This window comes from Trachemys scripta, chromosome 12 (genome assembly GCF_013100865.1).
Source record: "Trachemys scripta elegans isolate TJP31775 chromosome 12, CAS_Tse_1.0, whole genome shotgun sequence".
NCBI lineage: Eukaryota > Metazoa > Chordata > Testudines > Emydidae > Trachemys > Trachemys scripta.
Genome location: NC_048309.1, coordinates 33751761 through 33774160, shown reverse-complemented (window position 1 = coordinate 33774160; position 22400 = coordinate 33751761). Strand labels below are relative to the sequence as shown.

The following is a 22400-nucleotide window of genomic DNA, read 5'->3' as shown; positions in this document are numbered from 1 at the left end:
ACCACTATGGTTAAGAAAGCCTATCACCTTTATTTTGACTTCAAAATTGGAGATCAGGACAAGAGGTGGGCCCCACACATATGCTGCAACACTTGTGCAACAAATCTTCGCCAGTGGTTGAACAGGAAAAGGAAATCTATGCCTTTTGCAGTGCCAATGATTTGGAGAGAGCCAACAGATCATACCAGCAATTGTTCCTTCTGCATGGTGCCTCCAGTTGGGAAAGGTGTGTCAAAGAAGAAAAAGTGGACTGTGCATTATCCAAACATTCCATCAGCTATACTCCCAGTACCCCACGGAGAAGGACTGCTGGTTCCTGATGCACCAGAATCATTCTCACTTGAGTCAGACGAGGAAGAGGAAGAGGATGAAACTTCTGGTCCTGAACCATCAATGTCACAGGACCCACATTTTCTCCCATCCTTCTCCTCTGAACCACACCTCAGAACACAAGGTGAACTGAATGACCTTGTCAGGGATTTGGAACTACCCAAGAGTAAGGCAGAGCTGTTGGGCTCCAGACTACAGCAGTGGAATCTCCTGGCAGGTGATGTTAGGGTTTCCATGTTCCGTGACCGTCAAAAGGATCTTGTCCCATTCTTCTTCATGGAAGATGATCTTGTAGCCTGCAACAACATCGATGGTGTGATGGCAGCCCTCAACATCGTTCACGATCCAGATGAGTGGAGACTGTTCATTGATTCATCGAAGACGAGTCTTAAAGCTGTTTTACTGCATAATGGCAATGTTTTGCCATCAATTCCAGTTGGTCATGCAGTCCATATGAAGGAAACCTATGACAACATGAAACAACTTTTGAGGTGAATAAACTATGACCAACACTAGTGGCAGCTTTGTGGTGATTTGAAGGTTGTCTTTTACATTGATTTTATTGTATGGAATTTTCTAACAAAATCACCTCTCTTTCCATATCTGCATGATTCAGCTAGCCCAGGTTCTCAACAAATCTTGACAAGAAGAGACCTGATAGCAGTATGCACATTTCTTATTATTCCTATTACATTAGTGCCTAGAAGCCAACCAAGAAAGCCGCACCATTGTGTTGGGCAAACTACAAACACAGAGTAAGGGACAGCCCTGGGCAGGATGCAAAGATGAATTAACCAGCAGACTAAAAAGCATAATTTTAGGAATAAAGGGCAGAAAAAACCTAACAGATCTACAATACTGGCCTGAGAAATAATCTCCAAGGGAAGAGGTGGAAGCTACTTGCTTGTCATATTTAAAGCTAACCTGGACAGACCACTAATATATTTGCAACAGGAAACAATCCCATCCTAGGTGGTATGTAAAATGTCTTTTCTGTCCAGAGATTTTATTCCCTATATGAAGTAAATATAATTAAAAAACAAAAACTCCCATCTCAGTAGAAATGAACAGACTTGAGAAGCCTATTGAGTCATATGTCACTTCCCGGGTTTCTGGATTTCCAATACCGAATGAGCCTCCCAGCTACATAGACACCCTGTTTCTAGCCTGATTAATTTAGTTTTAGATTCCAACCACTGTATCTTGCCCTGCCTTTCTCTGCTAGATTAAAGAGCCTTCAGCCATCAGAAATCATCTCCCATTACAGGTACTTTCTTTCATATGCTAATTCACTGAGATTCTCAAGTCTTTCACTAAAGCAGATTTTCTTTGTTTATTGGTTGAAATTAGGGCTGTGGATTAATCACAGTTAACCCACGAGATTAAATGTAAAGAATTAATCGCAATTAATTGCAGTTTTAATTGCATTGTTAAACAATACCAATTGAAATGTATTAAATATTTTTAAATGTTTTTCTGCATTTTCAAATATATTGATTTCAATTATAACACAGAAGTGTAAAGTGTACACTGTTCACTTAATATTATATTATTTTTATTACAAATATTTGCACTGTAAAAATGATAAAAGAAACAGTATTTTTCAATTCACCTCATATAAGTACTGTAGTGCAATCTCCATTGTGAAAGTGCAACTTACAAATGTAGATTTGTTACATAACTGCACTCAAAAACAAAACAATGCAAAACTGAAGAACCTACAAGTCCACTCAGTCCTACTTCTCATTCAGCCAATCGTTAAGAAAAACAAGTTTATTTACATTTATGGGAGATAATGCTGCCCACTTCTTATTTACAATGTATGCCAGAAAGTGAGAACGGGCATTCGCATGGGACTTTTGGAGCTGGCATTGCAAGGTACATGCCAGATATGCTCAACATTCATAGCCCCTTCATGCTTCAGCCAACATAAGGACATGCTTCCATGCTGATGATGCTCATTAAAACAGGAATGTTTTAATTAAATTTGTGACTGAACTCCTTAGGGGAGAATTATATGTCTCCGGCTTTGTTTTACCCATATTCTGCCATATATTTCATTTTATAGTAGTCTCAGATGATGACCCAAAACATGTTGTTCATTTTAAGAACACTTTCACTGCAGATTTGACAAAATGCAAAGGTACTAATGTGAAATTTCTAAAGATAGCTACAGCACTCAAGCCAAGGCTTAAGAATCTGAAGCACCTTCTAAAATCTAAGAGGGATGAGGTGTGGAGCATGCTTTCAGAAGTCCTAAAAGAGAAACACTCCGATGCAGAAACTACAGAACCCAAACCACCAAAAAAGAAAATCAACCTTCTGTTGGTGGCATTTGACTCAGATGATGAAAATGAACCAGCATCAGTCTGCATTGCTATGGATTTTTATAGAGCAGAACCAGTCATCAGCATGAACACATGTCCTCTGGAATGGTGGTTGAAACATGAAAGGACATATGAATCCTTAGTGCATGTGGCATGTAAATATCTTGTGACACCAGCTACAACAGTGCCATGTGAACACTTGTTCTCAGTTTCAGGTGACATTGTGAATAAGAAGTGGGCAGCATTATCTCCTGCAAATGGAAACAAACTTGTTTGTCTGAGCGATTGGCTGAACAGGAAATAGGACTGAGTGGACTTGTAGGCTCTGTAGTTTTACATTGTTTTATTTTTGAATGCAGTTATATTTGTACATAATTCTATATTTCTAAGTTCAACTTTCATGATAAAGAGATTGCACTACAGTACTTGTGTTAGGTGAATTGAAAAATACTATTTCTTGTTTTTTTACAGTGCAAATATTTCTAAAAAATAAATATAAAGTAAGCACTGTACACTTTGTATTCTGTGTTATCATTGAAATCAATATATTTGAAAATATGGAAAACATCCCAAATATTTAAATAAATGGTATTCTATTATTGTTTAACAGTGTGCTTAATCGCACTATTAATCACAATTAATTTTTTTAATCGCTTGAGAGCCCTAGTTGAAATGAACTTAGGTTACCACTTACCCATTTAAATTTTCAATCTAGCCAAAGACCTGTTTGGAATCCAATAAATTTTTATCTTTCCACTTGGTATAAGCTACATCTGAGCTCCATGTATATGTATCAATTTTGCATTTGAGTCACTAGCCTTCATGGCATGAAAACCAACTCCTCCTTTTCAGCTTCTAGACACAGTTGGGTTAATGACCAGTGGGGAAAGCATGAGTTTGAACCATTTTGGAATTAAATTTATGATGCTTCATTAAAGTACAACACTAATTATATTTTGGGTTTCTTTCTGTTGCAGCAGCTACACTCAATGGCAAACACAGAACGGGAAAACCAAACATTTGTTACAGAATTCATCCTCCTGGGGTTTGGGGATCTCCCCAAACTGCAGCTCCTTCTCTTCCTGCTGTTTTTAGTGATCTACATTGTGACAATGACTGGGAACATCCTCATGGTTGCGCTAGTTGTGACTGATCAGCACCTGCACACCCCTATGTACTTCTTTCTGGGGAACTTGTCCTGCTTGGAGACCTGCTACACCTCCACCATCCTGCCCAGGCTGCTGGCTAGTCTCCTGACTGGGGACAGAATCATCTCATTCAGGGGCTGCCTCACACAATATTACTTTTTTGTTTTTCTGGCATGCTCAGAATGCTATCTCCTAGCAGCAATGTTTTACGATCGGTGTTTAGCGATATGTAAACCCCTGCACTATTCAGCCCTTATGAATGGCAGATCCTGTCTCTGGCTAGCAGCAGGGTCTTGGATAAGCGGATTCCTCTCTGGTATCGTATCAACGTAATCAATGTGTCAGTTAATTTTCTGCAGCCCCCAATGAAATTGACCATTACTTTTGTGATTTTGTCCCAATGATGAAGCTCACGTGCAGTGACATTCAACTGATGAAAGTTTTGTCTTTTATGCTGTCTGTGATTTTCTCTCTGATCCCATTTCTCTTAACTGTGACATCCTACATTTATATCATCTCCACCATTCTGAGCATCCCGTCCACCACAGGAAGGAAAAAAGCCTTTTCCACCTGTTCCTCTCACCTCATCATGGGGACACTTTTCTACGGGACCATAATTGTTGTCTATCTGTTTCCAACAACCAATAGGCTGAAAGACCTAAGCAAAGTGTTCTCTGTCTTCTACACTGTCCTGACTCCCCTGGCCAATCCTTTCATATACAGCCTGAGAAACAAAGAAGTGAAGGAGGCCCTGAGGACAGCTCTTGGGAAATATAATAATTTCCTGAGTTCAAAAAATTCTACCTAACTAGGGGAGGGAGGGTTAGGTTAAAATGAACTAGACACACAAATAAGTAAAAATATTATCTGCACAAAAATGTTTTCCCTGAGGAGATGGAGAGAAAATCAAAGAACCACATACTTACTAGTCACATTGCCCCATGTATTGCTAGAAGCTGCTCATATGAAAGCTCGGAAGGATTAGATTTTTTCAGTAAGCTTCGGTGATCATCGATTTCACTGTACACATGAGCCGGCAAAAAAAAAAACAAAACAAAAACAAAAAAAAACACATTTCCATCAACAAAGTTTACAGACTGACAAAGTAAGAAAAATGCTGTTTGAGAACATATTAGAATGTGATTTAAGAATATTGACTTTGTGTATTTTGACATATGATGGTGACAATTTGTGTTTTAATGATTATAAAGCTTTAATTTCATGAATCTCAGTGTCTGTCATTAAGTAATCGTTTGACACCCCTAGTCTTTCTCACACACACACAAACCCCATAATTTTGGGGAAGAGTGAAAATTTAAATCAATACAAATAAAAAATATAATGCTTAAATACAAACATTGATATTATCCATTGAAATTATTTTAAAAAATCAAAATGTAATTCTGCCCAGCCTAGTCATATACCATGGTGATGGGTGTGGTATAGGTGGAAGAATAGAATGGAATAAAACAAAAAAATTGTGTACAGGTTGCATCAGGACATGCTCCTGCCATCCCATATCTTGAAAGCATGGAAATCAGAAAGTAAGGGAAAAAGCACCCCCACACACACACACCCTGACATCACTAGCTACATTCACATAGCAGCAAAAGCCTCGCAGTAGGGTGATGTGTTTTACCCCCAGCATTGCAGGCAATCTCCAACTGACACTAAAGTTCAATATACACCCCAGCTTTGTCACACGTGCACTCCATCACAACACTCCCATGGTGACCTCAGCCACATTAAGGAAGCACGACTTCAAATTGCATGGAGCACGTGACTGGTGTGCTGATTTGTTGATACAAGAGGACCTGAGGTCACCATTGTAGTTCAGTGAGCTGGCCCTGTGGGGTGTAGGGGAACCAGGAGGGCTGGGGGCAGAGTGGTGAAGGAAAAGAAGGGGTCAGGGAGCTGGTGCAGCAGGGTTGTGGATCCATGGGGGCTGGGGAAGGGATAGAGGTAGTGAGGGGGTTGGGTTTATTTGGACAGGATGTCCTGGTAGTAGAAGAAATTAAATCTAATCCTACAGTCAAAGTGTCAAATGTCTGGTTAACACAAAGGAATCTACTGGGTTGGAAATGGCATAGATTTAAGCACAGCTGGTAACATCAGCTTTCTGGGTCATTTCTTCTCTGCTAGAGGAGTCGGGGGGGGAGGGGGAGTGAGATACTCCCTAGGGAAAAAACAAACAAACCTTGAAAGCAACAATTTAGTTCTTTTATTAGCAACATTCCCACACTTCAAATGATAAAAAACCCAAAATTCCTTCTTTACCCAAAACTCCTTTTACAGTTTCTCTTTAATTTACACACCAATAGTAGACAGCCCATCACCATTATTTCCACTGTCAAAATAAATCTGTAGTACATCCTTAGTGATCACAATGGTATCACACCTGAGAGCAGGCATACAAGATGGTTTTAACAACATGCAGTGTATACAGCACATAGCAACTTCTGCAGTGCAGGTTGCTTGCCAAACGACCATCAGAGGAAAGTGGGAAGAGGTAACACTACAGACTGGATGGCATCAGAGTAAATGGTGACGAAAGAACTTTTGTTTCTAAAGCTTTTTCCATTGCTCCACAAAGTGAGGAATGTGATCGAGCAATTTCTAAATGAAGATATTGAGGAATTCTGTTGTAGCATTAATAAGGAAACCAGAGGCAGCCAGTCTAGTTAGTCCTAGGCTACCACACTATAAGAAATGGGCCTTTATACGGAATAATGACCAACGGGGACACAAGAGCATCAAGGATTGGAAAGAGGCAGCTAAAGCATCCACTACAGATAACCTCTAGAAGAGAGCAGAGGATAGAAACAAGGCAGTAGACTGTCAGGCTGTGTAATCAACACTAGGAGGCAGAAGACTGGAAGAAATGAGGAAGGGTCAGGAATATTGACCAATAGATTTCAGAACAGGACAAAGTAATGTGGAGAGGTCAGTGATGCGGCAAGATGTCCAATAGAGGGCAGCATATTCTAAGCAGGAGAAATGGGCAACTATTTTCTGAAATGCCCACTAGATGGCAGCAGATATAGAGTTTTTATTATTTATTATAGGGGCATGTGACGGGGTGAACTCACCCTGCCCTGGACAGGAAAAGGTTAACTCCTCCTTGTGGGCTAAGGAAGCCCTGCCCCCACATCCTTACTGGGCATGCCCCAAGTGTAGTACCAGTATAAGAGTGAGCAGCTCAGCTCAGTCTGGGCTGACCACCGGAGAGAAAGGACGTCTGTTACAGGCTCCAGATTCAGAGCAGTGGCAGCCCCTGACTACAGAAGCTAGAGGCACTGAGACCCTGGCAGATGCCCTGATATCTGTGGACACCCCCGGGACTTCAGAGCCACCGGGAACAGCCCAAGCAGAGGAACCCCGTAACCCCGAAGCCGCCTATACCACAGACATAGAAGTCACGGTAGGAAGCAGCCCACGGGAGGGAGTAGCCATAATCCCAAGTGTAGTCAGCGTGTTGCAGCTGAATCCACGCTGACTCAGTGACGAACTCACTCGCTGCTGCCAGGGCCCAGCTCCCCCTACTCTGGCCACCACCCACCTCCCAGGTTGTGACCTATTGCCCTGCGAACCAGGGTAGCCTTATTGACTCCTGCCACTAGGCCTCATTGCCCTGCAAACTAGGGTAACCCTATTGTCTCCAGCCACTAGGCCTCCTTGCCCTGAGAATCAGGGTAACCTGCCTTGAGGTAAAGGACAGCTTGAAGGATGGGGTGAACTCATCTCACACTGGACGGGTACCCCGTCATAGGCCAGTACCTTATAACAGACCATCACCTTGGACAGGTATCTCTGAAAAATTTAAACTAATGTTTTGCTATGTGAAGTATACTCCCCTGTGGGATTTTTTCTTCGTGTTATAAGGAACCAATAAGTCACATTGTGCAATGTGGACAAAAAAGCTTTGGAGACACAAAGTTAGTCAGCTGTGAGATAGACTGAAGTCGGAACCTTATGAAAATGTTCAAACAACATCACCATAAAAACAAACAAATGAAAACAAACCCTAAAATGTGTTAGGAATTTTCCCAATCTATTTTGCAATCAAACTATAAATAAATGAATAAATAAAAATAAAGTGGTTTGTTACCCAAAGGCTGAAACAATAATTTTATTTGGGTTCATATGAGAACTTTGGTAAAAGAAATAAGAACTTGATACATGTATACCAACCTCTGGAAAGCAGGTGTATAGAGAATTGTGTAATGCAGAAACAGAATGGATCTATAGACAATATCAAAATAATTTAAGGAACTGTGGGAGTGGACTGCCCTCTAGTGAATGGAGCTAGACCTGTTCTGCTACTATCTAAGGCCTGGTCTACACTACGGGTTTAGGTCGACTTTAGCAGCGTTAAATCGAATTAAGCCTGGACACGTCCACACGACGAAGCCCTTTCTTTCGACCTAAAGGGTCCTTTAAACCGGTTTCTTTACACCACCTCCGACGAGGGGATTAGCGATAAAATCGGCCTTTGCGGGTCGGAATTGGAGTAGTGTGGACGGAATTCGACGTTATTGGCCTCCGGGAGCTATCCCACAGTGCTTCATTGTGACCGCTCTGGACAGCACTCTCAACTCAGATGCACTGACCAGGTAGACAGGAAAAGACCCGCGAACGTTTGAATTTCATTTCCTGTTTGCTCAGCGTGGAGAGCACAGGTGACCACGCAGAGCTCATCAGCACAGGTAACCGTGATGGAGTCCCAGGATCGCAAAAGAGCTCCAGCATGGACCGAACGGGAGGTACGGAATCTGCTCACCATACGGGGAGATGAATCAGTGCTAGCTGAACTCTGTAGCAGTAAAAGAAATGGCAAAGTATTAGAAAAGGTCTCCAAGGCCATGAAGGACCGAGGCCATAACAGGGACACACAGCAGTGCCGCGTGAAAATTAAGAAGCTATGGCAAGCTTACCACAAAGCCAGAGAAGCAAACGGAAGGTCCGGGGCAGAGCCGCAAACTTGCCGCTTCTACGCGGAGCTGCATGCCATTCTAGGGGGTGCAGCCACCACTACCCCAACCGTGTGCTATGACTCCGTCAATGGAGAAACACACAGGGAAGACGGTTCGGGGAACGAGGAACATGAGGATGGAGGTACTGTAGGTAGCTCACAGCAGCAAGGAAGCGGAGAAACCGGTTTCCCCAACAGCCAGGATATGTTTGTGACCCTGGACCTGGAACCAGTAACCCCCGAACTCACCCAAGACCCTCAGGGCACACAGGAGACCTCTGGTGAGTGTACCTTTGTAAATATTTGTAAACATTACACATGGTTTAAAAGCAAGCGTGTTTAATGATTAATTTGCCCTGGCAATCGCGGCCAGTACATCTACTGGAAAAGTCTGTTAACGTGTATGGGGATGGAGCGGAAATCCTCCAGGGACATCTCCAGAAAGCTCTCCTTCATGTACTCCAGGCCAGTAGCACGTAGTCTGGAATCATTGCATAACAAAGCATGGCAGCGTATGGTCCCGGTGTTTGCTGGCATGCAGACAATATCCATTCCTTATCTCTCTTTGTTATCCTCAGGAGAGTGATATCATTCACGGTCACCTGGTTGAAATGGGGTGATTTTATTAAGGGGACATTCAGAGGTGCCCGTTCCTGCTCTTCTGAACAGAAATGTTCCCCGCTGTTAACCACGTGGTGGGGGGAGGGGTGAAGTGATCATCCCAGAGAATCGGGTGTGTGTGTGGGGGGGGGGTTTACTTGGGTTTGTGCCGCGTGTTAACCGGGAAACCGCAGCCCCTCCTTTTACATTGAAAACCCATTTTAAATGGCCAACCCAATTCATCCTTGATATGGGAAATGCGCTGCTGTTTGAAAACTTTCCCGCATGTTAAGAAGGTTAAAAAAGCCAAAACACTGTGGCCTACCATGGCTGCCTGCAAGCCAAAATATGTTGCCTGGGGCACTGCGTGAGTGATCTCTCATACCAAACCGGCAGGCAGAGGAAAAATGCGACCTTGTAATGAAAGAGTGTACCCATTGTTCTCTAAAATGTGTCTTTTTTAACCACCTCTCCCTTCTCCTCCACCAGCTGCAAATGTTTCTCCTTCGCAGAAGCTAGTGAACATTAGAAAGAGAAAACGTAGGACGCGGGACGATATGGTCACGGAGCTGCAGATGTCCTCCCACGCTGATAGAGCACAGCAGAATGCGTGGAGGCAGTCAATGTCGGACATGAGAAAAGCACAATATGAACGAGAGGAGAGGTGGTGGGCTGAATGGCGGGATGAAAAGAGCAAGTGGCGGGCTGAAGAGGATAGGTGGCGTCAGCTTGCAGACAGAAGGCAAGAGTCAATGCTCCGTCTGCTGGAGCATCAAACTGATATGCTCGAGCGTATGGTTGAGCTGCAGGAAAGGCAGCAGGAGCAGAGACCGCCGCTACAGCCCCTGTTTAACCAACAGCCCTCCTCCCCAAGTTCCATAGCCTCCTCACCCAGACGCCCAAGAACACGGTGGGGGGGCCTCCAGCCACCCAGTCACTCCACCCCAGATGATCGCCCAAGCATCAGAAGGTTGGCCTTCAATAAGAGTTAAAGTTTTAAAATGCAGTGTGTCCTTTTCCATCCCTCCTCCCCCACCCATCCCAGGCTACCTTGGCAATTATCCCCCTACTTCTGTGAGGAACTAATAAAGAATGCATTAATGTGAAATAACAATGACTTTATTGCCTCTGCAAGCGGTGCTCGAATTGGGGAGGGGAGGGTGGGGTGGGGTGGTTGGTTTACAGGGAAGTAGAGTGAACCGGGTCAGGGGGGGGGGTTGGAGGGTTCATCAAGGAGAAACAAACAGAAGTTTCACACCGTAGCCTGGCCAGTCACAAAACTCGTTTTCAAAGCTTCTCTGATGCGCCCTGCTGTGCTCCTCTAACCGCCCTGGTGTCTGGCTGCACATAATCAGCAGCCAGGCGAGTTGCCTCAACCTCCCACCCCGCCATAAATGTCTCCCCCTTACTCTCACAGATATTGTGGAGCGCACAGCAAGCAGCAATAACAATGGGGATATTCTTTTCGCTGAGGTCTGAGCGAGTCAGTAAGCTGCGCCAGCGCGCTTTTAAACATCCAAATGCACATTCCACCACCATTCGGCACTTGCTCAGCCTGTAGTTGAACAGGTCCTGACTACTGTCCAGGCTGCCTGTGTACGGCTTCATGAGCCATGGCATTAAGGGGTAGGCTGGGTCCCCAAGGATCACGATAGGCATTTCAACATCCCCAACGGTTACTTTCTGGTCCGGGAAGAAAGTCCCTTCCTCCAGCTTTCGAAACAGACCAGAGTTCCTGAAGACGCGAGCATCATGTACCTTTCCCGGCCATCCCACGTTGATGTTGGTGAAACGTCCCTTGTGATCCACCAGGGCTTGCAGCAGCTTTGAAAAGTACCCCTTGCGGTTTACGTAGTCGGTGGCTTGGTGCTCCGGTGCCAAGATAGGGATATGGGTTCCGTCTATGGCCCCACCACAGTTTGGGAATCCCATTTCAGCAAAACCATCCACTATTGCCTGCACGTTGCCCAGAGTCACTACCCTTGATATCACCAGGTCTTTCATTGCCCTGGCAAATTGGATCACAGCAGCCCCCACCGTAGATTTGCCCACTCCAAATTGATTCCCGACTGACCGGTAGCTGTCTGGCGTTGCAAGCTTCCACAGGGCTATCGCCACTCGCTTCTCAACTGTGAAGGCTGCTCTCATCTTGGTATCCTGGTGTTTCAGGGCAGGGGAAAGCAAGTCACAAAGTTCCATGAAAGTGGCCTTACGCATGCGAAAGTTTCGCAGCCACTGGGAATCGTCCCACACCTGCAGCACGATGCGGTCCCACCAGTCTGTGCTTGTTTCCCGGGCCCAGAATCGGCGTTCCACGGCATGAACCTGCCCCAGTGACACCATGATTTCCACATTGCTGGGGCCTGTGCCTTGTGAGAGGTCTATGTCCATGTCAATTTCCTCATCACTCTCTTCGCCACGCTGCAATCACCTCCTCGGCTGGTCCGGGTTTCGCCTTGGCATGTCTTTGCTCTGCATATACTCCAGGACAATGCGCGTGGTGTTCATAGTGCTCATAATTGCCGCAGTGATCTGAGCAGGCTCCATGATCCCAGTGCTAGCTATGGCGCCTGGTCAGAAAAAAGGCGTGAAACTAGTATCTGATGGACCAGGAGAAGGAGGGAGGGCGGGAGGGCCAAGTAACGACATGGCGAACAGGTACAGGTAAAGGGAATTAAAATCAAGAAAGGTGGCTGTGCGTCAGGGAGAAACACAAACAACTGTCACACAGAATGGTCCCCCCAAAGATTAAACTTAAAACCCTGGGCTTAGCAGGCCGTTGATTTCATGGAGGAAGGGGAAGCAAATGAATACAGAACAAATCTATTTTTTACATCTTAAGCTGGCAGCCGACAGTGCAGCATGACTGATAGCCTCTGCAGTATGATGACGACGGATACCAATCGTAATACACCATCTTCTACCAAAAGGCAAGGGGCTGCTGCTGTGTAGCAATGCAGCCCCACGTCTGCCAGTCCCACGTCTGCCAGCACCCAGATCACCCTCGGCCTCTTCTGGGTGCTCAGCAGACAATACTGGGCAATTGGCAGAAAATAGTATACTACGACTGATAGCCATCATCATCGAGACAGTAGCATGTCTGCCCAGGTGTCCATGATTGACAGCCACTGCAGTATGACGACGACGGATACCAGTCGTAATATACCATCTTCTACCAAAGGGCAAGGGGCTGGTGCAATGCAGCCCTACGGCTGCCAGCCCCACGGCTATTAGTCATGCTACACCGTCTACCGCCAAAAGGCAGTTAGCAGCTGCTGCTGTGTAGCAATGCAGTCCCACGTCTGCCGGCACCCAGAGGACATATGGTGATGGTGAGCTCAGCTGAGCTGAGCGGGCTCCATGCTTGCCGTGGTATGTTGTCTGCACAGGTGACCCAGGTAAAAAGGCACGAATCTATTGTCTGCCGTTGCTGTGATGGAGGGGGAGGGGCCTGACGACATGTACCCAGAACCTCCCGCGACACTGTTTTGCATCATCCGGGCATTGGGATCTCAACCCAGAATTCCAATGGGGGGCGGAGACTGCGGGAACTGTGTGCAATGCTTCGGAAGTCGACGCTAGGTCCATGATCCCAGTGCTAGCTATGGTGCCTGGTCTGAAAAAAGGCGCGAAACTAGTATCTGACAGACTAGGGGAAGGAGGGAGGGCTGGCCGAGTGACGACATGGCGTAGAGGTACAGGGAATTAAAATCAAGAAAGGTGGCTGTGCATCAGGGAGAAACACAAAGAACTGTCACACACAATGGTCCCCCCAAAGATTAAACTGAAAACCCTGGGCTTAGCAGGCCGTTGATTTGACGGAGGGAGGGGAAGCAAATGATAACAGAGCAAGTCTATTTTTTACATCTTAAGACGACGGTGCAGCGTGACTGATAGCCCTCGGCATCTTTCTGGGTGCTTGGCAGCAAATACGGGCGCTTGGCAGTTAGTGTATTACGATGGCCTTCAGGCCTATTGCACGATCTGCTGCTCAGGGAAGACTCTGCTAATGTGCGATGATCCAACTTGTAATAGGACGGTTACCAGTCGTAATACACCATCTACTGCCAAAAGGCAAGGGGCTGGTGCAATGCAGCCCCACGGCTGCCAGCCCCACGGCTGGCAGCACCCAGATCGCCGATGAAGGCTACCAGTCTACTGCACCGTCTACCGCCAAAAGGCAGTTAGCTGCTGCTGCTGTGTAGCAATGCAGTCCCACGTCTGCCGGCACCCAGATGACATATGGTGACGGTGAGCTGAGCGGGCTCCATGCTTGCCGTGGTATGTTGTCTGCACAGGTAACCCAGGTAAAAAGGCGCGAATCTATTGTCTGCCGTTGCTCTGATGGAGGGGGAGGGGCCTGATGACATGTACCCAGAACCTCCCGCGACACTGTTTTGCATCATCCGGGCATTGGGATCTCAACCCAGAATTCCAATGGGCGGCGGAGACTGCGGGAACTGTGGGATAGCTGTGGGATAGCTACCCATAGTGCAATGCTCCGGAAGTCGACGCTAGCCTCGGTACTGTGGACGCGGTCCGCCGACTAGAGCACTTAGAGCATTTTATGTGGGGACACACACAATTGGCTGTATACAACCGATTTCTATAAAACCGGCTTCTATAAATTCGAACTAATTTCGTAGTGTAGACATACCCTAATTCAAGTATTTCAGAACTCAGATACTCAGACAAAGCATAGACCAGATACTGGTCTATGCTTTGAGCAGAATGACCCCAGATTTACCTATTCGGTTTCCATAGGAACATAGGAATTGCCAGACTAAATCAGACACTAGGTTCATCTAGGTCAATATCCTGTCAGACAGTGGCCAGACCCAGATGTGTAAGAGGAAGGTGGAAGAACCCCACAGGAGGTGGATGTGGGATAACCTGCCCTGCCCCCCATATAGCTCTCACCTTGAGCTCTAACACTTGGAGATTAGCTTAAACCCTGAAGCAGGAGGTTTAACATCCCCTCCGGAATTCTGGTTGCCATTCATTACGAGAACTCTGGACGTGACTGATATTCATGTAAATATCCAACCTGTGACATTCCAACTTGTGATGCCTTGCAGCGTAGTAATGACCATGATGTGCCCACTGGTTAGTTACCTTGGAACAAACCCGCAGCAGTGACTTACAGCTGCTTTTCACCACCTCCAATATTTCCACTTAGGACGCCAGTTTGAATACTTCGTCCTGTGCTATATCGAGAGTCAGTAAGACCAGGGATAGGGGAGATTAGTCAGGTGGCCTACAGATGTCCAGGTTCCATTTTGTAACCAGGGAGGGGCTCAGAAGAGCTGAATATAAAAGGACCCATTGATAAAAAACCCTTTCCAACTACCATCCCTACAATCTCTCTGGCACTATTACAGTTAGATTTTAGAACTCCTCATGAAGCTTGGGATGAACATTGGCCACAGCAAAGATCATAACACCTAAGAAGTTTACTTTAAAATAGGGTTTCACCAAAAATTCAGCCCTGTGCATAACCCTAGTAGTCCAGCATTCTCAGTCCTGGGGCATTTCCTTTCCCGTTTCAAATGATTTATTTTCTGCTCCTTCAGGAGAGGCAGGAATCTCTCAGAAATGAGAATCCAATACACAGAATGGTCAGGCAAGTCACAGGGCACGTCCCAGGAACAACACTGGAACCATAGAGAAGCTATTTCAGTAGCTATCAGGATACAGCCCAGAGGGCTGTTGCATCAAAAATACATGAACAGTTAATTCATGATGCAAAAGCGTGAGAGAGAAGCACAGCGACATGCGTCAGAGAGGTCACACAGAAGTACCCTGCCTTGCCCAGCTCCCACCAGCTGGTGATGACCCAGCTTTTATCCTTAGTGTCCTGGACTGAAAGTATTGTGTGGGGAAAGGTCCTTGCACCCTAGTCCTGCTCCTGCCATATGGGCTGAGATCCCTGAGAGGAGGATTCCCAGCCTGTTTGTGGCCACGTCTGTTCCAGAACTGATGTATATAGTGTAAAAATAAACAACTTCACTAGGAAATTACCCAAACTCCCCATCACTGGATTCTCCTCCAGTGAGAAACCAACCTACACAACGTTGAGTTCTGCCCCTGCTCAGTGGAAGAGTCAGAGTATTGCTAAAGATATATTTGTAATTAACAACAAATTTCCTTGGGAGAAATATTTCCATTGGGGGTGGGTGGGTGAGTGTGAGTGTGAGATTTCCTTCCAGCCAAATCTCTTGTTTGCAAACTATGGATGAAATTTACTTTACATTCAGTTTCCAGTGCATTTGTGAAACTGCTCGGCTTCAACGCCCAATGCAGCAGACCTGACTCAGCTTAGCCATTGTTACCCTGGGAGTGGTTCCAACGACAGCAGTTGGACACCTGACATGAGCCAAGATTACTGAGCAGAGTCACTCTCTGTAGGGCCATGCACTCCATGGGTGCGGCATTACAGTTCAGCCATGCACAGCAATGACCTCAGACAGCAGGGAGCAGACAGATGATTCTTCTGGGCATGGGAGGCTGGTTGCATCAGGACAGTTGTTTGTATTGTCTGCACAGAAAACTCAGCATTAACTCCCCAGGCTCAGACCCTTTGGAGGTGGAATCAGGGGAAATGCAGCCTGCCGTGGAGAAGGATACAAATATGAGGTGACCTCTGGACTGTTTAAACAGAGGGGGAAGAGCATGTTCTAACATAGATGACAGCAGCTGTTTGTCCCTTCAGGTAGATGCACATGTCTTTGCTGAGAAGATCCAGTTTCTATCGAATGATGACATCCAAGAACTTCCGTGGTGGAAACAGACACCAGGCTGCCAAACGCTGAGAAAGAAGAGTTCATTGCTTGAAGCTTCAGCCATCCTCTGGTTACAGGTGAACCCCCTCTTCCTGACTGCATTTCTATACCACCTTCCAAACTGAGGCATGAAGGTGCTTTGTGAATATTTCATGCAGCCTCATTGTAGCAAGTTATAGATATTGCAGAGGGGTGAAGATTGAGATTTTCAAAGCCACCTAGCAACTGGGTGTCCTGTTTTCCTATTCAGGAGAGTATTAATGTTTAGGTCCCATAGATAATTTGACAACCTAAATGATTTCTTTGTATTGATCTGCACCAAAAAGTGTTACAAAGTCACCTAAGCCAGGTCAACGTTTTCCAGGTAACAGCCTGACAGAGGCTGAAGTACCAAAATAGTCGGTTCTGGAACAAATTGGAATGTTCGGTTTCTCTATCACTTGAGAGAACATGGTAATGCAGTAATTGCCAGACTAGATCAGACCCAAGGGCAATACTGTCCAGTGTCTTTCTCCAAGAGTTGTCAGCACTAGATGTTTTACAGGCAAATTTAAGTACACTGCAGCAGCAGTTGTGGGGTAATCTCCCCCCCACACACACACGTCATGTTGGTCTATAATAGTTAGACATTGGCTGAACCCCCAGAACACGAGGTTTAATATCCATTCCAAAACTATTGTTGCCATTAATCATGGTAACTCTGGGTATTTATATGGCCAGCAGGAATATCTAATCTATTCTGGAATCTAGTTAAGCCCTTCATCTCAATGACTTCCCTGAGCAATGAATATGATGCTTCCAGTCTTGGTGCAGGAATGGGGTTGCCAACCTCAGGACAGACAATTAAAACCCAGGGCACAACCTCTTATTGGTTGTGAGTTCTCAGCTTAGATTGCACCAAGCCACTGCCCAGAGTGTAAACGTGTTAGGCACTTAAGCAGTCTTGACAGAGTCACCGACAGTCCAGCAGAGAAACGGGACAATAATTTATTGATAAGTCCGATCTTTACTGTTGAAGCTAGAGAGGCTTTGCAACCATTTGTAAAATTAGTGCCTCGGCTACTGATAGGATTATGGTTAATGATTTATGGGGCCTTTTACATTTGGATTCTCATATTACAAAAAAAACCCCAAAAAACAAAAAAAAAACCTTTGGTTTTCAAATATGCAAATCCCAGGATATTTTTAAAGGAAAACAGGACTATTTTAATTCCAAAGGTTCAGGATCCTGAAAAGTTAGCTAAACTCTCTTCTTGGAGATCTTTAACTATAGGATTTGTATGGATTAGATAATACTATTTTAGCTAAATGATTCACTAGTGCAGTTAAAATGTGTCATAGACAAAGGTTTTCTCTCCGGTCCTGGATGTGAAGAGAACGTATCCATTCTGGACAACTTGATTAAGGGAGTTAAGCAGAATGGAGATGAAATTGCTGTTGTGCCCATTGATTTGGCAAACGCATTTGATTCAATGCGGTGGGCTTGGCAGAATCAGTGGGGAAAGAAGACCCTGTTGAGCTTGATTCTAGTGTGACACTGAAGAGACATGATAGATATAGAATAAGTGGGAGGCAGCCAGGCTGCCGATAAAATACCACTACCGTTATAAGTTTTTTCACTTACCTGGTGAGGCACTTTCCCTGCTGATTCTGCCAAGCCCATTCCCTTGGCTGTGGTTTCACTAGATTGTACGTGGAACAGTGGGAATCTCATTCACCCATTCATGCGCATCACTAATTAGATAATGAGGCATTTGGCTACATTTGTGCAGGTGTTGGGATATACACACATACACAATATACATACACACACACACACACAATTATGATTCATATATCCATTTAATATATTATAGGTCATCGAGGCCTGGTATGATAGATGCGTGCCTGACATGAATGTGTGTGTTGCAAGTTAGCAACCAAAGCAAGGACTTAAGATCAAGGACTATTAGAACTCTATGTGCAAAAAAAAAAAACAAAAAAAAAACAAAAACAAAAACAAAAACAAAAAACACACAATCTTATGCTCCAAGAAAAATACAGAAAATCATCAGAAAAGGAAATAACACCAGCTGAACTGATATAAATTTTTATAAGAATTGGAGGAAATGGCACGCCTTGGATCATGGCAGCACACCCAGGATTGTCGCTTTGAAATTGTGTGCCTAGTAAACAAAGGCAAAGAACCAATGATGCGACAGAATGGACTATAAATGGGTGCCTATGATTTCTGAAAAAAAATCAATCTTTTATTGATCCAGAGCCCCGTGTGGATATAGATGTGGTTCTCAGCACCCACCAATTTTTCCCCGTGAGTGCTCCAGCCCTGGAACACCCACGGAGTCAGCGCTTATGGATTATTAAACCTAGGTAATATGTATTTATTAAAATGTTAAAACCAATCTATATATTTCAAAGGACAGGTAAAATAGTAGCCATTAGAAACAATAGCACAAATAACTAACGTCTCATAAAATTTAAGATATGGAGAAACTAAAGAGACATAATGAGGAATAGTAGGATGCACAGAATGGGTTTCTGGGATCACTACTTATCACTAAATAGGGCCGGCATATCAGCGGTGGCATACAATGCAAGCCTACAATGATTTTCCTTAAAATGCTTGCTTTTTCCCATTCCCACAGGCTTCGGTAACCCATCATTACCCTCGCTTTGTTTACCACATGACCCAATTATGCCTCCAGAGATCTTCTTAATTTCCTCTTCCAGCTCAGAGTAGTATTCCAACTTATCCCTGTGGGCTACCTCCAAAGTACCAGCCTTGTCTTCCCGATGGACTGTGGCATCCACTACAGCAACTATACTGGTCTTCTACAGCAATTACATCTGGCTTCTGTACATTTTTTCTTTATTTCAAGGGTGTCTCTCTACTAATGCCTCCATCCTAATTTACTGGCTTTGTCAATCAAAGCTTTCAATATTCTATTGTGTCTTCCAATATGGTCCTCTGTAGTCTTAAAGCATTGACCAAATATATTTGGGACTGTTTCCCTAACCTTACCGCACCATTCACACAATGCATTAACCTTCACTCTTCCTTTAGTGAATGTCTCCCGGTGGGGTGTAGAGTCACTCATCTGCAGTGTTGTGATAAAGGACGACTTGGCCAAAGAAGGGTGCTTTAAAAATGAATGACTAATATTCTTAAAATAACTAAACACCCGCCCCCTGACACTTCAAATTCCTCCACCTAGTAAATGTTTCATCCATCTATGATTTGGGATTAGGTGTAGCAGCACTGTACACTAAAATCTTATTCACCAGATTCTCTCTGGCATATATCAAGAATAACTAACCATTCATCCCTTGATACATTATGCCACCTCCACTTTTGAATTAACATATTGGGATTTGTACACTACATTTTGTCATCGCTAATCCCCCATCTCTAACTCTAGCATAAACTCTGGCATGGATACCAGTGTTCTGTTCTCAGACTGAGACTCCTGGCACTTTGCTCTGAAGTCTACATTTAGCCTTAACATTTCAGCCTCTAACCAGCAGAAGGGGATTTTCTGAATATTTATGAAATTAATTCACGAGACATGGTTAACTTAACTCTGTGTTCTTCCAATTCAATGGCAGTTTTTTTTAGTTCTTCCCAGAGACTCAATCAATGGCTGACACAGACTGGAGAAATCAAACAGTCATCATGGAATTCACCCTCCTGGGATTTGGGGATCTCCCTGACCTGCACATTCTTCTCTTCCTGCTCTTCCTAGTAATCTACATTGCGACCATGGCTGGAAACATCCTCATTGTGGTGCTTGTTGTGGCTGATCAGCACCTTCACATCCCCATGTACATCTTCCTGGGGAGCTTCTCCTGCTTGGAGACCTGCTACACCTCCACCATCCTGCCCAGGGTGCTAGCCAGTTTCCTGACTGGAGACAGAACCATCTCAGTCAGTGGCTGCCTTACACAACTGTATTTCTCTGGTTCTCTGGCATGTACGGAATGTTATCTCCTAGCGGCGATGTCTTATGATCGGTATTTAGCGATATGTAAACCCCTGCACTATTCAGCTCTGATGAATACTAGGGTTTGCCTCCAATTGGTTGCTGGTTCATGGTTCAATGGTTTTTTGGCTATTACCATCTTTGTCTTATTTATATCACAGTTAATATTCTGTGGCCCAAATAAAATTGACCATTTTTATTGTGAATCCACCCCATTGATAAAACTCTCCTGCGGAGACACATACTTGATCATATTGCTGGATTTCATACTAGCCTGTGTATTCACCCTGCCTCCATTCCTACTAACCCTGATGTCCTACATCTGCATTATCGCCACCATCCTGAGAATCCCTTCCACCACAGGGAGGCAGAAGGCCTTTTCCACCTGCTCTTCCCACCTCACTGTGGTGACCATTTTCTATGGAACCATAATCATTGTGTACATGCTACTGAAACACGATACACTGAGAGACCTGAACAAAGTGTTCTCTCTTTGTTACACAGTCCTGACTCCCCTGGTAAATCCCCTCATCTACAGCCTGAGAAACAGAGAGGTCAAGGAAGCCTTGAGCAAAGCAGTCAGTAAATATGTTATTTACTCCTAGATAATAACTTAGCCTGAGGTTTTCCAAGCTGCCTGGGTGATTTAAACAATCAGCCTCCAATAAAACTAAGTTGAAAACCTCCATTGAAAAATCTCACTTGGTGCTGTCCATTTAAGTGGAAAGACCTGGGAGTAGGAGGCCGTAACCATGTTCCCATCATGGAGTTTTTAACTGGGCATCAGGTGGAGTGGAGATACAATTTTAACCAATTTTTTATATAATTGGTTAAATATAATATATTATTTTTATATTTAAAAAGCCATATTGACCAAAATAAATCTTTGGACAATAAAAATACTAACTCTTGGTGCAGCATAGATGGGGACGTAAACCTGGGAAATCTGCCACCCCGGAAATTGTGCTTATTGCCATCATAGCCCTCTGCAAACCAACCACCTTCTTTGCTCGCACACAGGCTGGGCACAAATGGCCAGGCCCCAGTGGTGACCTCTGGACACTTCCCCAGGAACATCTTCACAGCTCTTATCTGGGCTATGCCTGGCTGGGACCAACTCCAGCAAAGCAGCAGCCCCAGGCTCACCGAGCTGAGGGAGGCGGGAAGGTTGGGCAAACGAATAGGTGGATTCACAAGCCAGGGGCACTAGGACTGTCCAGACCCAGCTGGGAGTTTGCCAGGACACACAGAACTGAGTCTGTTCCTGGGGTCGGGTCTGTCAAACAGTGGTCGATGAAAGACCCAGCCTGTGGTCCTGCAGGGCACCAGCTGCTCTACTGCTGCCAACGGCACAGAGCCGTTTAAAGAGAGGGAACCTGTTACAATGAGCATCCCCAAAACTGACTACGACAAGGGCATGTCCTGAGGGGGTCGTTTTCAGGGAACAGTGTCTTGTCTGCCCCAGGTGCCTTAGACAGCTCTGCTCCATGCAGGGCTCTCTCCTCAGAGAGAGGCGACTTATGGCCAGAGGAAGTGGCTACCACCTACCAACAGGCAGAACCCTGTGATGCCAGACATGGCAGTGCTGGCTCAGTGACTGGGAGCACATCAGCTCCAGGAGGAGGGGAGCTGGGTACCGGTGAGAATGGGAAGGCTTCAGCACTTCAGGAAAGATTTTCCAAGGGACCTAATGGTAGTTAGGTACCCAAATCCCTTAGGAATGGGAGTAGGGCACTGAACTCCCATAAATGCCCTCTGAGAATCTCAGCCTGGAGAGCCACTGGGCTTCTGTCATGGTAGGTTCAGTCTCTGCATTTCCATTGGAAGGTAGGCAGGACTAGAGGCAGAAGATTGAAATCCCGGGTCAGAGTCAGTATCAGGGTCAAGAGTCAAGCCAAGGGTCAGAGCCGGAGACAGAATCAGGAATCAGGCCAAGGATCAACCTGGTATCAGGGTTGTGGCTGGGATTCCAAGTACTGGGAGCTCAGGAACAGAGAAGCACGGCAGGTGTGGCAGCTAGCTAGGGATCCGCATTGTTGCATGGACGCTTGGGTTTTGCGACGTAGCAGACTCTAAGTCTGTGACTGCCACGCACTGTACTTTGTATCTTGCTCGTGACTTAATCTCCTACCCTTCCTGGTATTCTTAAAGAATTGCAAAAGAGCTGATTTTATTGGGCCCCATTTCCCTTGTATTCTTGATAGATGTTGCAAAGAAAAAAATGTTACTTTAAGGCCACTGAGTTACTATAGAAAACCTCA

General features: G+C 45.1%; 1 protein-coding gene and 1 pseudogene across 1 annotated transcript; both read left to right on the top strand.

Annotated features, from left to right (window-relative positions):
- Positions 1-3646: 3646 nt before the first annotated feature.
- LOC117886061 lies at positions 3647-4613 on the top strand (annotated as a pseudogene).
- Positions 4614-19796: 15183 nt separating this feature from the next.
- LOC117886060 (olfactory receptor 6N1-like) lies at positions 19797-20744 on the top strand. The gene has a single exon (XM_034787694.1). The coding sequence runs from the start codon at positions 19797-19799 to the stop codon at positions 20742-20744; it is 948 nt and encodes a 315-aa protein (XP_034643585.1).
- Positions 20745-22400: the final 1656 nt, after the last annotated feature.

Excerpts from the sequence above, each read along its gene's own strand:
- LOC117886060 (XM_034787694.1), top strand. The coding sequence starts at position 19,797 with ATGGCTGACACAGACTGGAGAAATCAAACAGTCATCATGGAATTCACC.